Source organism: Oncorhynchus clarkii, chromosome 30, assembly GCF_045791955.1.
Source record: "Oncorhynchus clarkii lewisi isolate Uvic-CL-2024 chromosome 30, UVic_Ocla_1.0, whole genome shotgun sequence".
Lineage (NCBI taxonomy): Eukaryota > Metazoa > Chordata > Actinopteri > Salmoniformes > Salmonidae > Oncorhynchus > Oncorhynchus clarkii.
In genome coordinates this window covers 46,418,425-46,433,403 of record NC_092176.1, presented here as the reverse complement: position 1 = coordinate 46,433,403, position 14,979 = coordinate 46,418,425, and the positions used below count along the sequence as shown (strand labels likewise).

General features: G+C 44.3%; 1 protein-coding gene across 1 annotated transcript in view; it reads right to left on the bottom strand.

Moving 5' to 3' along the window:
• The window catches only part of LOC139389950 (transmembrane protein 8B), a 121,609-nt gene extending 115,013 nt beyond the window's left edge, over positions 1 to 6,596 (bottom strand). The window contains exons 1-2 of the mRNA XM_071136995.1: positions 6,509 to 6,596; positions 2,287 to 2,594 (exon numbers count right to left, since the gene is read on the bottom strand). Of these exons, the coding sequence (XP_070993096.1) occupies positions 2,287 to 2,594; positions 6,509 to 6,543 (343 nt within the window). The 5' untranslated portion in view covers positions 6,544 to 6,596. The remainder of the gene's footprint in view (positions 1 to 2,286; positions 2,595 to 6,508) is intronic.
• Positions 6,597 to 14,979: the final 8,383 nt, after the last annotated feature.

Genomic DNA, 14,979 nt, shown 5'->3' with positions numbered 1-14,979 from the left:
GCTCTGCTGGCCGAACCAAGCCCCACAGCTCTCTGTAACGTAGCTCTGCTGGCCGAACCAAGCCCCACAGCTCTCTGTAACGTAGCTCTGCTGGCCGAACCAAGCCCCACAGCTCTCTGTAACGTAGCTCTGCTGGCTGAACCAAGCCCCACATCTCTCTGTAACGTAGCTCTGCTGGCCGAACCAAGCCCCACAGCTCTCTGTAACGTAGCTCTGCTGGCCGAACCAAGCCCCATAGCTCTCTGTAACGTAGCTCTGCTGGCCGAACCAAGCCCCATAGCTCTCTGTAACGTAGCTCTGCTGGCCGAACCAAGCCCCATAGCTCCCTGTAACGTAGCTCTGCTGGCCAAAACAAGCCCCACAGCTCTCTGTAACGTAGCTCTGCTGGCCGAACCAAGCCCCATAGCTCCCTGTAACGTAGCTCTGCTGGCCGAACCAAGCCCCACAGCTCTCTGTAACGTAGCTCTGCTGGCCGAAACAAGCCCCACAGCTCCCTGTAACGTAGCTCTGCTGGCTGAACCAAGCCCCATAGCTCTCTGTAACGTAGCTCTGCTGGCCGAAACAAGCCCCACAGCTCTATATAACGTAGCTCTGCTGGCCGAACCAAGCCCCACAGCTCTCTGTAACGTAGCTCTGCTGGCCGAACCAAGCCCCACTGCTCTCTGTAACGTAGCTCTGCTGGCCGAACCAAGCCCCACAGCTCTCTGTAACGTAGCTCTGCTGGCCGAAACAAGCCCCACAGCTCCCTGTAACGTAGCTCTGCTGGCTGAACCAAGCCCCACAGCTCTCTGTAACGTAGCTCTGCTGGCCGAAACAAGCCCCACAGCTCTATATAACGTAGCTCTGCTGGCCGAACCAAGCCCCACAGCTCTCTGTAACGTAGCTCTGCTGGCCGAACCAAGCCCCACTGCTCTCTGTAACGTAGCTCTGCTGGCCGAAACAAGCCCCACAGCTCTATACATCAGGTCAGGGCCGGGTAGAACATGTTTTTTATTCAATAGCTAGGATATGGGCAGGGCTCCGATATCATTTTCAAGAATGACTAAATTGATCACAAACATTTTGACGCTGAGCCACTTGCTTCTGCTCTGCTGGTAAGATCATAACATGGTGTTAGAAGGTCTTCAACCCCGTCAAATATAAGACCAAAACATTGTCTGAGTCGACAAGAGAGATTATTTCACAAAAAAATAAGAAAGTTCCGTGAGTTTTGTCGGATTTACTTAAAGTAGCTAGCTAACAGCTCTACTAATGTCTCGTCATTGAGCAGCTCAAAGCAGAGCCGTTGCTATGGATACTCATACATGCCGAGCGGTAGCGCAGCCAGGAGCAGCTACGACTGAGACGAGTAGCTAACGGATTTACTAATGAAGAAAGTTATTTCCGATTTTAGAGTCGGGCCTTAAATTTAGAAGAAGCAATTGGGTCTGGGTGCGGCTCGGGCTTAAATGTAATGCCCATGCAAGGCTCTGGTGTACGTGCGTGCATATGTGTGTGTGACTGATCTCGTGGCTTGCTGTTAATACATGCTCACATCTCGAGGATATAACAGACCTGCACGATACTTCAGAATGCTTCAGTTAAATCTCCATGAAAGAGTGTGACTGTGAATGTTATGATATAGAATGCTTTCTGTAATGACACTCTGCAGTCTCAAAGGGATTTGAGTGGTTTGATTTCCTTACAGACGAGACCCTCGTTAGGACACACACATAACAGGACACTCCCTCATTAGGACACACACATAACAGGACACACACATAACAGGACACTCCCTCGTTAGGACACACACAACAGGACACACACATAACAGGACACTCCCTCGTTAGGACACACACATAACAGGATACACACATAACAGGACACTCCCTCGTTAGGACACAGACATAACAGGACACTCCCTCATTAGGACACACACATAACAGGACACTCCCTCGTTAGGACACACACATAACAGGATACACACATAACAGGACACTCCCTCATTAGGACACAGACATAACAGGACACTCCCTCATTAGGACACACACATAACAGGACACTCCCTCGTTAGGACACACACATAACAGGACACTCCCTCGTTAGGACACAGACATAACAGGACACTCCCTCGTTAGGTCACAGACATAACAGGACACTCTCAATATTATGTCCCACTATAGAGATTCACAGAGATTGGTTTTGATCTCACCGACTAGACATACGACCCAAATGAGGCCTCAAACCTCTGCACAACACAGAGACAAGAGACAGAGACAGAGAAAGAAACAAACCATCACTGCCTACCTGTGACCTGCACACCGATGCGGAAGTATACGTCCTGGTTGCTTAGGTAACGCTCCACCAGGATATAGTACCAGTGTTCCCAGGCAGGAAGGGGTGTGTCAAGCTCACAGGGTGACCACTCCCTGCAGTCCAGAGCTGATGAGTTGTGGACTGGAGGAGCCCTGGCTCGGATCTTTAAGACAACAGAACAGCTGTCTCCAGTACTGTCTCTGTCTCCCGTCTGTCCCCTGGATGGTTGGTCTCTGGGGTGTGTGCTGCAGTTAGCCAGTTGGACCTTTACACTGGACACGTAACTGGGGATGAACACTCTGCAAATGATAATAAAAACACATTGGCAGTATATCTGAAATTGCGGTACAGTATTTACATTTTCTTAAAAGTTCATTAGCCCTGAAGAGTGAGACTGTTTTAGAGGGTTGGACCTCATTCTGCCCCATGGTGAGAAGCATACATGTTGTTTAAAGTACAGTAGACCGTTATAGACACTACTGTAGGTGAAAGCTGTGTGCTGGAAAACATAGGTAGAGCATGGATGAAGATACTTTCTTTTTCTGCTCCAGACCAGTCTAAAATTATCACTTACAACATAGTTATTTTGTGTTTAACAGACTAAATACATTCATAATATGCATCAACACAGGCTGATCTAGAAAGGAGTTAATAAAGAAACATGCAGTAATGTTCTGCATCATCATCATCATCATCATCGTCATCACTATCATCATCATCATCATCACTATCATCACTATCATCATCATCATCATCATCACTATCATCATCATCACTATCATCCTCATCATCACTATCATCATCATCATCATCATCATCATCATCACTATCATCATCATCACTATCATCCTCATCATCACTATCATCATCATCATCATCATCACTATCATCATCATCATCATCACTATCATCATCATCACTATCATCATCATCATCACTATCATCACTATCATCATCACTATCATCATCATCATCATCACTATCATCATCATCACTATCATCATCACTTTCATTATCATCATTATTATCATCACTATCATCATCATCATCACTATCATCATCATCACTATCATCATCACTATCATCATCATCATCACTATCATCACTATCATCATTATTATCAATACTATCATCATCATCATCATCATCATCATCATCATCACCATCACTATCATCATCATCACTATGATCATTATTATCATCACTATGATCATTATTATCATTACTATCATCATTATTATCATCACTATCATCATTATTATCATCACTATCATTATTTATCATCATTATTTATCATAATTATCATTATTTATCATCATTATCATTATTTATCATCATCATCATCATTATTTATCATCATTATCATTATTTATCACCATATTTATCATCATTATCATTATTTATCATTATTATTATTATTTATCATCATCATCATCATCATCATCATTATTTATCATAAATATCATTATGTATCATCATTGTCATTATTTATTATCATTATCATTATTTATCATCATCATTATTTATTATCATCATCATTATTTATCATCATTATCATTATTTATCATCATCATCATTATTTAGCATCATTATCATTATTATCCTTTTTTATCATTATTATCATTATTTATCATCATCATTATGTATCATCATCATCATCATTATTTATCATCATCATTATTTATCATCATCATCATCATTATTTATCATCATCATTATTTATCATCATCATTATTATTATCATTAACAGCATTATTATAGCCCCATTGTACTGATTGATCGTTAGGGGACAGAAAAGGCATCCTTTCTTCTAGAAAATATTGACATTATTCAAAATATACCAAATTAGGATGAATTATCTGTACAACATTGTGGAAATGTGAAGATTAACTCTATGCTTTGATTACTGAGAAAGTAAATGTTTTTGTTTTCATCCAAAGGACTATCAGTTAGCTGTTTTCTATTTGTCCTTTCAGTCCAATTAATTTAGTCTTATGTTGCACATCAAACGAACCAACGAGAGTTTAAACCAGATGGGATGGTGTATCGCTGCAGAGTTTAAACAACAGAAGAAATGGCAACATTAATTGTTTTCTATATACTATTAAAGGCATTCAGATAAACAGGTTATTATGAATGTAGATTTTTCCATTTGAAAATTAAAAATAATAAATAATAAGTAATTAATGTTTCCTTCATTAGCTAGCTTCCACTCCATTGGGCTCGTTTCACACCTGATTAATTCAAACAAATCATTCTCGTTCCTAGTTCATTGACATTCAGTAGTCCTACCAAGTGAATGTTTTCTAAGCTTTAGAAGAGAACAGATTTAGAATGAATAACACTATGCAAACTCTCTGTATGTTGTTGAATTGACCCGTAATACACAGTTAGTCCCAGCATTAAAAAAAGAGTGAGAGAGGCAGAGACAGAGACAGAGAGAGAGAGAGAAAATGGAGAGAGACAAAGAGAGAGAAAGAGAGAGACAGGGTGGGAGAGGGAGAGAGAGAGACAGGGGGAGAGAGAGAGAATGAGAGATGGAGAGAGAGAGGGGGAGAGAGAGAGAGAGAGAGAGATAATGAGAGAGATAATGAGAGACAGAGAGAGAGAGAGAGAGAGAGAGAGAGAGAGAGCGAGAGAATGAGAGACAGAGAGCGAGAGAGAGAGAGAATGAGAAACAGGGAGAGAGAGACAAAGAGAGAGAAAGAGAGAGACAGGGAGGGAGAGGGAGAGAGAGAGACAGGGGAGAGAGAGAGAATGAGAGGCAGGGAGAGAGAGAGGGGGAGAGAGAGAGAGACAGGGACTGAGAGGGAGAGAGAGAGAGAGAGACAGGGACTGAGAGGGAGAGAGAGAGAGAGAGACAGGGAGGGAGAGGGAGAGAGAGACAGGGGGAGAGAGAGATAATGAGAGAGATAATGAGAGACAGAGAGAGAATGAGAGAATGAGAAACAGGGAGAGAGAGAGAGAGACAGAGAGACAGAGAGAGAGAGAGAGACAGAGAGAGATAGTTATCCCTTTAGTACTTTAACTATTTGCACATCGTTATAACACTACAGTAATTGCCCTTTATGGTTGTGAGGTCTGTAGTCCGCTCACCAACCAAGATTTCACAAAATGGGACAAACACCAAATTGAGACTCTGCATGCAGAATTCTGCAAAAATGTCCTCCGTGTACAACGTAGAACACCAAATAATGCATGCAGAGCAGAATTAGGCCGATACCCACTAATTATCAAAATCCAGAAAAGAGCCTTTAAATTGTACAACCACCTAAAAGGAAGCGATTCCCAAACCTTCCATAACAAAGCCATCACCTACAGAGATATGAACCTGGAGAAGAGCCCCCTAAGCAAGCTGGTCCTGGGGCTCTGTTCACAAACACAAACAAACCCCCAGGAAAGCAACACAATTAGACCCAACCAAATCATGAAAAAACAAAAAGATAATCACTTGACACATTGGAAAGAATTTACAAAAAAAACTGAGCAAACTAGAATGCTATTTGGCCCTAAACAGAGAGTACAGCAGAATACCTGACAACTGTGACTGACCCAAAATTAAGGAAAGCTTTGACTATGTACAGACTCAGTGAGCATAGCCTTGCTATTGAGAAAGGCCGCCGTAGGCAGACATGGCTCTCAAGAGAAGACAGGCTATGTGCACACTGCCCACAAAATGAGGTGGAAACTGAGCTGCACTTCCTGCCAAATGTACTGTATGATCATATTAGAGACACATATTTCCCTCAGATTACAAAGACCCACAAAGAATTTAAATTGGGTGAAATACCACAGTGTGCCATCACTGCAGCAAAATGTGTGACCTGTTGGCACTAGAAAAGGTCAACCAGTGAAGAACAAACACCATTGTAAATACAACCCATATTTATGTTTATTTATTTTCCCTTTTGTACTTTAACTATTTGCACATAATATGACATTTGAAATGTCTTTATTCTTTTGGAACTTTTGTGAGTGTAATGTTTACTGTTAATTTTTATTGTTTATTTCACTTTTGTTTATTATCTATTTCACTTGCTTTGGCAATGTTAACATATGTTTCCAATGACAATAAAGTCCTTAAATTGAATTGAATTGAATTGAATTGAATAGACAGACAGACAGACAGACAGACAGACAGACAGACAGACAGACAGACAGACAGACAGACAGACAGTGATGTCACAATAGGGATCGAGTAGAGTAGACGTACTTGTAGAGCACAGATCTGTTGTGGGCAGGAACCATCTGTTCTATGAAGTAACCAGGATAGAGAACAGAGATCCCTATCAGCCTCTGAACGATGAGCTGGGGCTGGAAGAGATACTGACACTCCTCATACAGACCCTAGAGGAGAGGAGAGGAGAGGAGAGGAGAGGAGAGGCAAGCATAGGGGGGAGGGGAGGAGAGGGAAGGAGAGAGGGGGGAGGGGAGGAGAGGGAAGGAGAGAGGTGAGAGGTGAGTAGAGGAGATGAGGGGAGGAGGAGTGGGAGGAGAGGAGAGGAGTGGCGCGGATTGGTGGAGGAGGGGGAAGACAACAGGGCGGAGGAGGGGGAGGACAAGAGGGGTGAGGAGAGGAAAAAATATTTTTGTTAGCAAACCCTTTTCAGAAAGATAACTGATTGCAGCTGTTACTGTACTATAAGAGGCAGAGAGGGTAGAGAGGTAGAGAGGGTAGAGAGGGTAGAGAGGTAGAAGGTAGAAAGGGTAGAGAGGAAGAGAGGGTAGAGAGGTAGAGAGGGAGATAGAGGGTAGAGAGGGAGATAGGGTGGAGAGGGTGGAGAGGGTAGAGAGGGTAGAGAGGGTAGAGAGGTAGAGAGGGTAGAGAGGATAGAGAGGGTAGAGAGGGTAGAGAGGGTAGAGAGGGTAGAGAGAGTAGAGAGGTAGAGAGGGTAGAGAGGGTAGAGAGGGTAGAGAGGGTAGAGAGGTAGAGAGGGTAGAGAGGTAGAGATGGTAGAGAGGTAGAGGTAGAGAGGGTAGAGAGGTAGAGAGGGTAGAGAGGTAGAGATGGTAGAGAGGTAGAGGTAGAGAGGTAGAGAGGGTAGAGAGGGTAGAGAGGGTAGAGAGAGTAGAGAGGTAGAGAGGGTAGAGAGGGTAGAGAGGGTAGAGAGGGTAGAGAGGTAGAGAGGGTAGAGAGGTAGAGAGGGTAGAGAGGTAGAGAGGGTGAAGAGGTAGAGAGGGTAGAGAGGTAGAGAGGGGAGAGAGGTAGAGGTAGAGAGGGTAGAGAGGTAGAGAGGGTAGAGAGGTAGAGAGGGTAGAGAGGTAGAGATGGTAGAGAGGTAGAGAGGTAGAGAGGGTAGAGAGGGTAGTGAGGGTAGAGAGTGTAGAGAGGTAGAGAGGGTAGAGAGGTAGAGAGGGTAAAGAGGTAGAGAGGGTAGAGAGGTAGAGAGGGTAGAGAGGGTAGAGAGGTAGAGAGGGTAGAGAGGGTAGAGAGGGTAGAGATGTAGAGAGGGTGGAGAGGTAGAGAGGGTGGAGAGGTAGAGAGGGTAGAGAGGTAGAGAGGGTAAAGAGGTAGAGAGGGAGAGAGGGTGGAGAGGGTGGAGAGGGTAGAGAGGGTAGAGAGGTAGAGAGGGTAGAGAGGGTAGAGAGGATAGAGAGGGTAGAGAGGGTAGAGAGGGTAGAGAGAGTAGAGAGGTAGAGAGGGTAGAGAGGGTAGAGAGGGTAGAGAGGTAGAGAGGGTAGAGAGGTAGAGAGGGTAAAGAGGTAGAGAGGGTAGAGAGGGTAGAGAGGTAGAGAGGGTAGAGAGGATAGAGAGGGTAGAGAGGGTAGAGAGGGTAGAGAGAGTAGAGAGGTAGAGAGGGTAGAGAGGGTAGAGAGGGTAGAGAGGTAGAGAGGGTAGAGAGGTAGAGAGGGTGAAGAGGTAGAGAGGGTAGAGAGGTAGAGAGGGGAGAGAGGTAGAGGTAGAGAGGGTAGAGAGGTAGAGAGGGTAGAGAGGTAGAGAGGGTAGAGAGTTAGAGATGGTAGAGAGGTAGAGAGGTAGAGAGGGTAGAGAGGGTAGTGAGGGTAGAGAGGGTAGAGAGGTAGAGAGGGTAGAGAGGTAGAGAGGGTAAAGAGGTAGAGAGGGTAGAGAGGGTAGAGAGGTAGAGAGGGTAGAGAGGGTAGAGAGGTAGAGAGGGTAGAGAGGGTAGAGAGGGTAGAGATGTAGAGAGGGTGGAGAGGTAGAGAGGGTGGAAAGGTAGAGAGGGTAGAGAGGTAGAGAGGGTAAAGAGGTAGAGAGGGAGAGAGGGTGGAGAGGGTGGAGAGGGTAGAGAGGGTAGAGAGGTAGAGAGGGTAGAGAGGGTAGAGAGGATAGAGAGGGTAGAGAGGGTAGAGAGGGTAGAGAGAGTAGAGAGGTAGAGAGGGTAGAGAGGGTAGAGAGGGTAGAGAGGTAGAGAGGGTAGAGAGGTAGAGAGGGTAAAGAGGTAGAGAGGGTAGAGAGGTAGAGAGGGGAGAGAGGTAGAGGTAGAGAGGGTAGAGAGGTAGAGAGGGTAGAGAGGTAGAGAGGGTAGAGAGGTAGAGATGGTAGAGAGGTAGAGAGGGTAGAGAGGGTAGTGAGGGTAGAGAGGGTAGAGAGGTAGAGAGGGTAGAGAGGTAGAGAGGGTAAAGAGGTAGAGAGGGTAGAGAGGGTAGAGAGGTAGAGAGGGTAGAGAGGGTAGATAGGTAGAGAGGGTAGAGAGGGTAGAGAGGGTAGAGAGGTAGAGAGGGTAGAGAGGTAGAGAGGGTAAAGAGGTAGAGAGGTAGAGAGGGTAGAGAGGTAGAGAGGGTAAAGAGGTAGAGAGGGTAGAGAGGGTAGAGAGGTAGAGAGGGTGGAGAGGTAGAGAAGTAGAGGTAGAGAGGGTAGAGAGGGTAGAGAGGTAGAGAGGGTAGAGAGGGTAGAGAGGGTAGAGAGGTAGAGGGGTAGAGAGGGTAGAGGGGTAGAGAGGGTAGAGAGGTAGAGAGGGTAGAGAGGGTAGAGAGGTAGAGAGGGTAGAGAGGTAGAGAGGGTAGAGAGGTAGAGAGGCTAAAGAGGTAGAGAAGGTAGAGAGGTAGAGAGGATAGAGAGATAAGATGGTAGAGCGGTAGAGAGGTAGAGAATAAGAGAGGTAGAGAAGGTAGGATGCCACCTTTCCAACGAGTCAGTTCGTCAAATTTCTGCCCTGCTAGAGCTGCCCCCAGTCAACTCTAAGTGCTGTATTATAAAGAGGAAACGTCTAGGAGCAACAATGGCTCAGACACGAAGTGGTAGACCACACAAGCTCACAGAACAGGACCGCCGAGTGCTGAAGTGCGTACTGTAGCATGTCAAAATCGTCTGTCCTCGGTTGCAACACTAACTACTGAGTTCCAAACTGCCCCTGGAAACAACGTCAGCACAAGCTGTTCGTCGGGAACTTCATGAAATGGGTTTCCATGGCCAGTTTCCAAGCCTAAGATCTCCATGCGTAATGCCAAGCGTGGGCTGGAGTGGTGTAAAGCTCCCCACCATTGGACTCTGGAGCAGTGGAAAAGCATTTTCTGTAGTAATGAATCACGCTACAAATCAAATCAATTTTTAGTTGTCACATACACATATGTATCAAATCAAATCCTAGCAGATGTTATTATCGGTGTAGATAAATGCAGTAGTATCTAACAATTCACAACAATACACAAATCTAAAAGTAAAATAATGGAATTAAGAAATACATAAACTAAGACGAGTGATGTCGATGTGGCATTGACTAATATTCAGTCTATATTAGAATAGAACACAGTTTATACATATGAAATGAGTAAAGCAGTAGGTAAACATTATTAAAGTGGAGAAAGGGGGATACGTAGTCAATTATACAACTGAATGTCTATGTATCAGTTGAGGCTCCTCAGAGGAGGAAGGGGAGGACCATCCTTCTCAGTGAATTTCATAAAAATTTAAATGGTAAAACATTTAAAAAGTTATCCTTTTTAGATAAAACTACGCTAAATATAATCACGTCACCAAATAACTGATTAAAACACTGTTTAGCAAATGTCTACAGTAGCCTCAATAGCACTCTGTAGGGTAGCACAATGGTGTAGCCGGAGGACAGCTAGTTTCCATCCTCCTCTGGGTACATTGAATTCAATACAAAATCTAGGAGGTTCTCACCTCCTTCCATAGACTTATACAGTAATTATGACAACTTCCAGAGGACGTCCTCCAGCCTATCAGAGCTCTTGCAGCATGAACTGACATGTTGTCCACCCAATCAAAGGATGAGAGAAGGGATCTAGTACTGAAAGTATAAGCTACAGCTGGCTAGCACTGCAGTGCATAAATTGTGGTGAGTAGTTGCCTTAAAGAGAAAGAAAGACAACAATTGAACAGCTTTGAACAAATGAATTTGTTCCAAAATGAAGGAGAAGCAAGAGAGAAATGTATTAATTTATTCCAAAATGAAGGAGAAGCAAGAGAGAAATGTATTAATTTATTGCCACCAGGTGTAACTGCTTACTGACTGTACACTGTAACGGTACATGTTTGTAGCAGGTTTACTAACACATTAGTTCTATTAGCTATATTGACTATGACGTTACTTTATCTAATATGGTGACAACGATGTAGGCTGTGTGTAGCGGTTTGGCTTGGAAAGGTTTTTTCTCCTGGTCACGTACAGCTGATGTGTTGTGCATTGAAGTCCACAAGCGAAAGGAAGAGAAGGAATACAACGTGGCTGCTATGAGAGTGAACTGTGTTTCCTGGTGATCAGGGGTGTATTCATTCCGCTGATTCTGTTTAAAAAGACGTTTCTTAAACGGAAGCAAATCGAATGAAACGGCGATAATATACCTGAATTTGTCCAATAGAAACTCTCGTTTGCAACTGTTAGACTAATGATTACACCCTAGATCAGGCAAGAGTGTGCAAGGCGGTATTGACTGTCACTGTCCTCAAATTTGTCTCTATCTCTCAACCACTGACAGACCAGCCAATTAGTCGCATGCTTGACACTACAGCTGATTGTTGAACTGACAGACCAGCCAATCAGTCACGTGCCTGACGCTCCAGATGATCCATGGAGAATTCCTGATTCTACCTGGATTATGTTGGAGAGGCTTCCATTAAAGAACACCCTCTGTGTTCTGTTAGACAGGTAACTTTTTATCCATGTTATAGCAGGGGGTGTAAAGCCATAACACATACGTTTTTCCAGCAGCAGACTATGATCGATAATGTCAAAAGCTGCACTGAAGTCTAACAAAACAGCTCCCACAATCTTTTTATCATCGATTTCTCTCAGCCAATCATCAGTCATTTGTGTAAATGCTGTGCTTGTTGGTTGAATGTCCGTTCCTATAAGTGTGCTGAAAGACTATTGTCAATTTATTTTCTGGGAAGTAGCATTGTATCTGATCAAACACAATGTTTTCCTGAACTGTACTAAAGGTAACAGGCTGATTGGTCGACTATTTGAACCAGTAAAAGGGGCTTTAACGCGATTACAGCCTCCAGTCTTCTTGGTTATGACGTGATTACAGCCTCCAGTCTTCTTGGGTTTGACGCGATTACAGCCTCCAGTCTTCTTGGGTTTGACGCGATTACAGCCTCCAGTCTTCTTGGGTATGACGCGATTACAGCCTCCAGTCTTCTTGGGTTTGACGCGATTACAGCCTCCAGTCTTCTTGGGTATGACGCGATTACAGCCTCCAGTCTTCTTGGGTTTGACGCGATTACAGCCTCCAGTCTTCTTGGGTATGACGCGATTACAGACTCCAGTCTCCTTGGGTATGACGCGATTACAGCCTCCAGTCTTCTTGGGTATGACGCGATTACTGCCTCCAGTCTCCTTGGGTATGACGCGATTACAGCCTCCAGTCTTCTTGGGTTTGACGCGATTACAGCCTCCAGTCTTCTTGGGTATGACGCGATTACAGCCTCCAGTCTTCTTGGGTATGATGCGATTACAGCCTCCAGGCTTCTTGGGTTTGACGCCTCAAGCTTGAAACACCTGTATTTAGGGAGTTTCTCTCATTCTTCTCTGCAGATCCTCTCAGGCTCTGTCAGGTTGAATGGGGAGAGTTGCTCCTGCGTTGTCTTGGCTGTGTGCTTAGGGCTGTCGTCTTGGCTGTGTTCTAAGGGCTTTTGTCTTGTTGGAAGGTGAACCTTCACCCACAGTCTGAGGTCCTGTGTGCTCTGGAGCTGGTTTTCATCACGGATCTCAGTACTTTGCTCCGTTCATCTTTCCCTCAATCCTGACTAGTCTCCCAGTCCCTGCCACTGAAAACATCCCCACAGCGATGCTGTCACCACCATGCTTCACCGTAGGGATGGTGCCATGTTTCCTCCATCATCTTATCTCTCAGCTCTCTTCCCGTAATCTTACAAGTTAATATAATATTAATTCAACTTTTTATTCATTTTATTCTCTACAAATCCATCTGATAATATGGATAACTTTTTAGATAACTTGGATATTCCATCCATTGATATGGACATGTGCTGGACAACCCTGTGCATCTTGATGAGATAGTTAATGCAAAGTGACAAAGCCCCAGGCCCTGACGGCTTCCCAGTCGATTAAAAAATAAATTCTCAGATCAACTCGCCCCATTACTATTAGATATGTTCACCAACTTAAACTCAAGATCCGGCAGAAGGTGGTGGATCCCTACCATCATATCTGATGATCAAACGGGCTTCATTCAATAAAATCAAATTTATTCATAAAGCCCTTTTTTACATCAGCTGATATCTCAAAGTGCTGTACAGAAACCCAGCCTAAAACCCCAAACAGCAAGCAATGCAGGTGTAGAAGCACGGTGGCTAGGAAAAACTCCCTAGAAAGGCAGGAGTCTAGGAAGAAACCTAGAGAGGAACCAGGGGTGGACAGTCCTTTTGTGGCTGTGCCGGGTTGAGATTATAAGAGTACATGGCCAAGATGTTCAAACGTTTATAGATGACCAGCATGGTCAAATAATAATAATCACAGTGGTTGTAGAGAGTGCAACAGGCCAGCACCTCAGGAGTAAATGTCAGTTGGCTTTTCATCGCTGAGCATTCAGAGTTAGACAGCAGCTACGGAAGAGAGAGTCGAAAACAGCAGGTCTGGGACAGGTAGCACGTCCGGTGCACAGGTCAGGATTCCATAGCCGCAGGTAGAACAGTTGAAACTGGAGCAGCAGCACGACCAGGTGGACTGGGGACAGCAAGGAGTCATCAGGCCAGGCAGTCCTGAGGCATGGTCCTAGGTCCCAATGCTCAGGTCCTTGGGGAGGGGAGGGAGAGAGAGAAAATTAGAGGGAGCATACTTAAATTCACACAGGACACCGGATGAGAAGTACTCCAGATATAACAGACTGACCCTAGCCCCCCGACACATAAACTACTGCAGCATAAATACTGGAGGCTGAGATAGGAAGGGTCGGAAGACACTGGCCCCGTCCAACGATACCCCCGGACAGGGTCAAACAGGCAGGATACTACCCCACCCACTTTGCCAAAGCACAGCCCCCACACCATTAGAGGGATGTCTTCAAACCACCAACTTCCTACCCTGAGACAAGGCTGAGTATAGCCCACGAAGATCTCCCCCACAGCACAAACCTGTATGCAAAGAGCGACAACTATTTTCCAATGTACGTTATACTCTCTCTTTTTGTTTATCCAGACCCCGAAATTGTTGTTTCTCTTGATCCGGAGAAGGCTTTCGACCGGGTGGAGTGGGAAAATGTATTTAAGATTGTAGGAAGATTTGATTTTGGGTCCAATTTTATCTCATAGATACATCTGCTCTATTCTGCTCCAACAGATAGCATGCACACCAACTCTAAACATTCAAAATGCTTCCCGCTCTCCAGAGGAACCCGTCAAGGGTGCACTATATCCCCGCTCCTTTTTGCACTTACGAACAGCTTTCTTTGGCCTTAAAATGATCACCATAATTCACTGGAATCACAAAGTGTCACTACTGACCTACTATTACATATCACCATGTAACCTCTGTCGATAGCATATAACACATTTGGATCATTCTCAGGTTACAGATTAAACATTCAGAAAAGTTAATGTTTTGCGATTAACCCCGCTGCCAAGCTAATTCCCCATGGCCTTTCCGTTTGTCGCCCTCTGGTTTTTACTATTTAGGTGTGAATATAACACATTCTCTAGCAACTCTCCATAAAACTATCTTTGCAAGATTAGTCACACGAGTTAAAGTAGATTTACAATGCTGGGATAGTCTGCCTCCCTCCTTAGCTGGCAGAATCCAATCTGTTAAAATTAACATTTCTATACCTTTTTCAATGTCTTCCGATCTTTCTTCTGAAATCATTTTTTACCAGATTAGATAGGCTCATCAGGTATTTTATCACCTAGGATAGAAAGAAGGGGATAAGATGGAGGATTGGCACTTCCAAATGTACTGCTTTACTATTGTCCAATATTCAAAAGATTATGGTCTGGTGTAAGTACCAACTGGACCAACTTCATTAGAACTCCTGCCAATCATCCTCCCTTTCTGCCCTTGTGTCAAAGTATACTAGATATCACAGAAGGTTGGTGGCACCTTAATTAGGGAGAACAGGCTGTGATAATGATTGAGGCGGAATCAGTGGATTAGTTTCAAATACATTACCAGTCAACAGTTTGGACACACCTGCTCATTCAAGGGTTTGTCTTTATTTTTACTATTTTCTACATTGTAGAATAATAGTGAAGATGTCAAAACTATGAAATAACACATATGGAATCATGTAGTAACCAAAAAA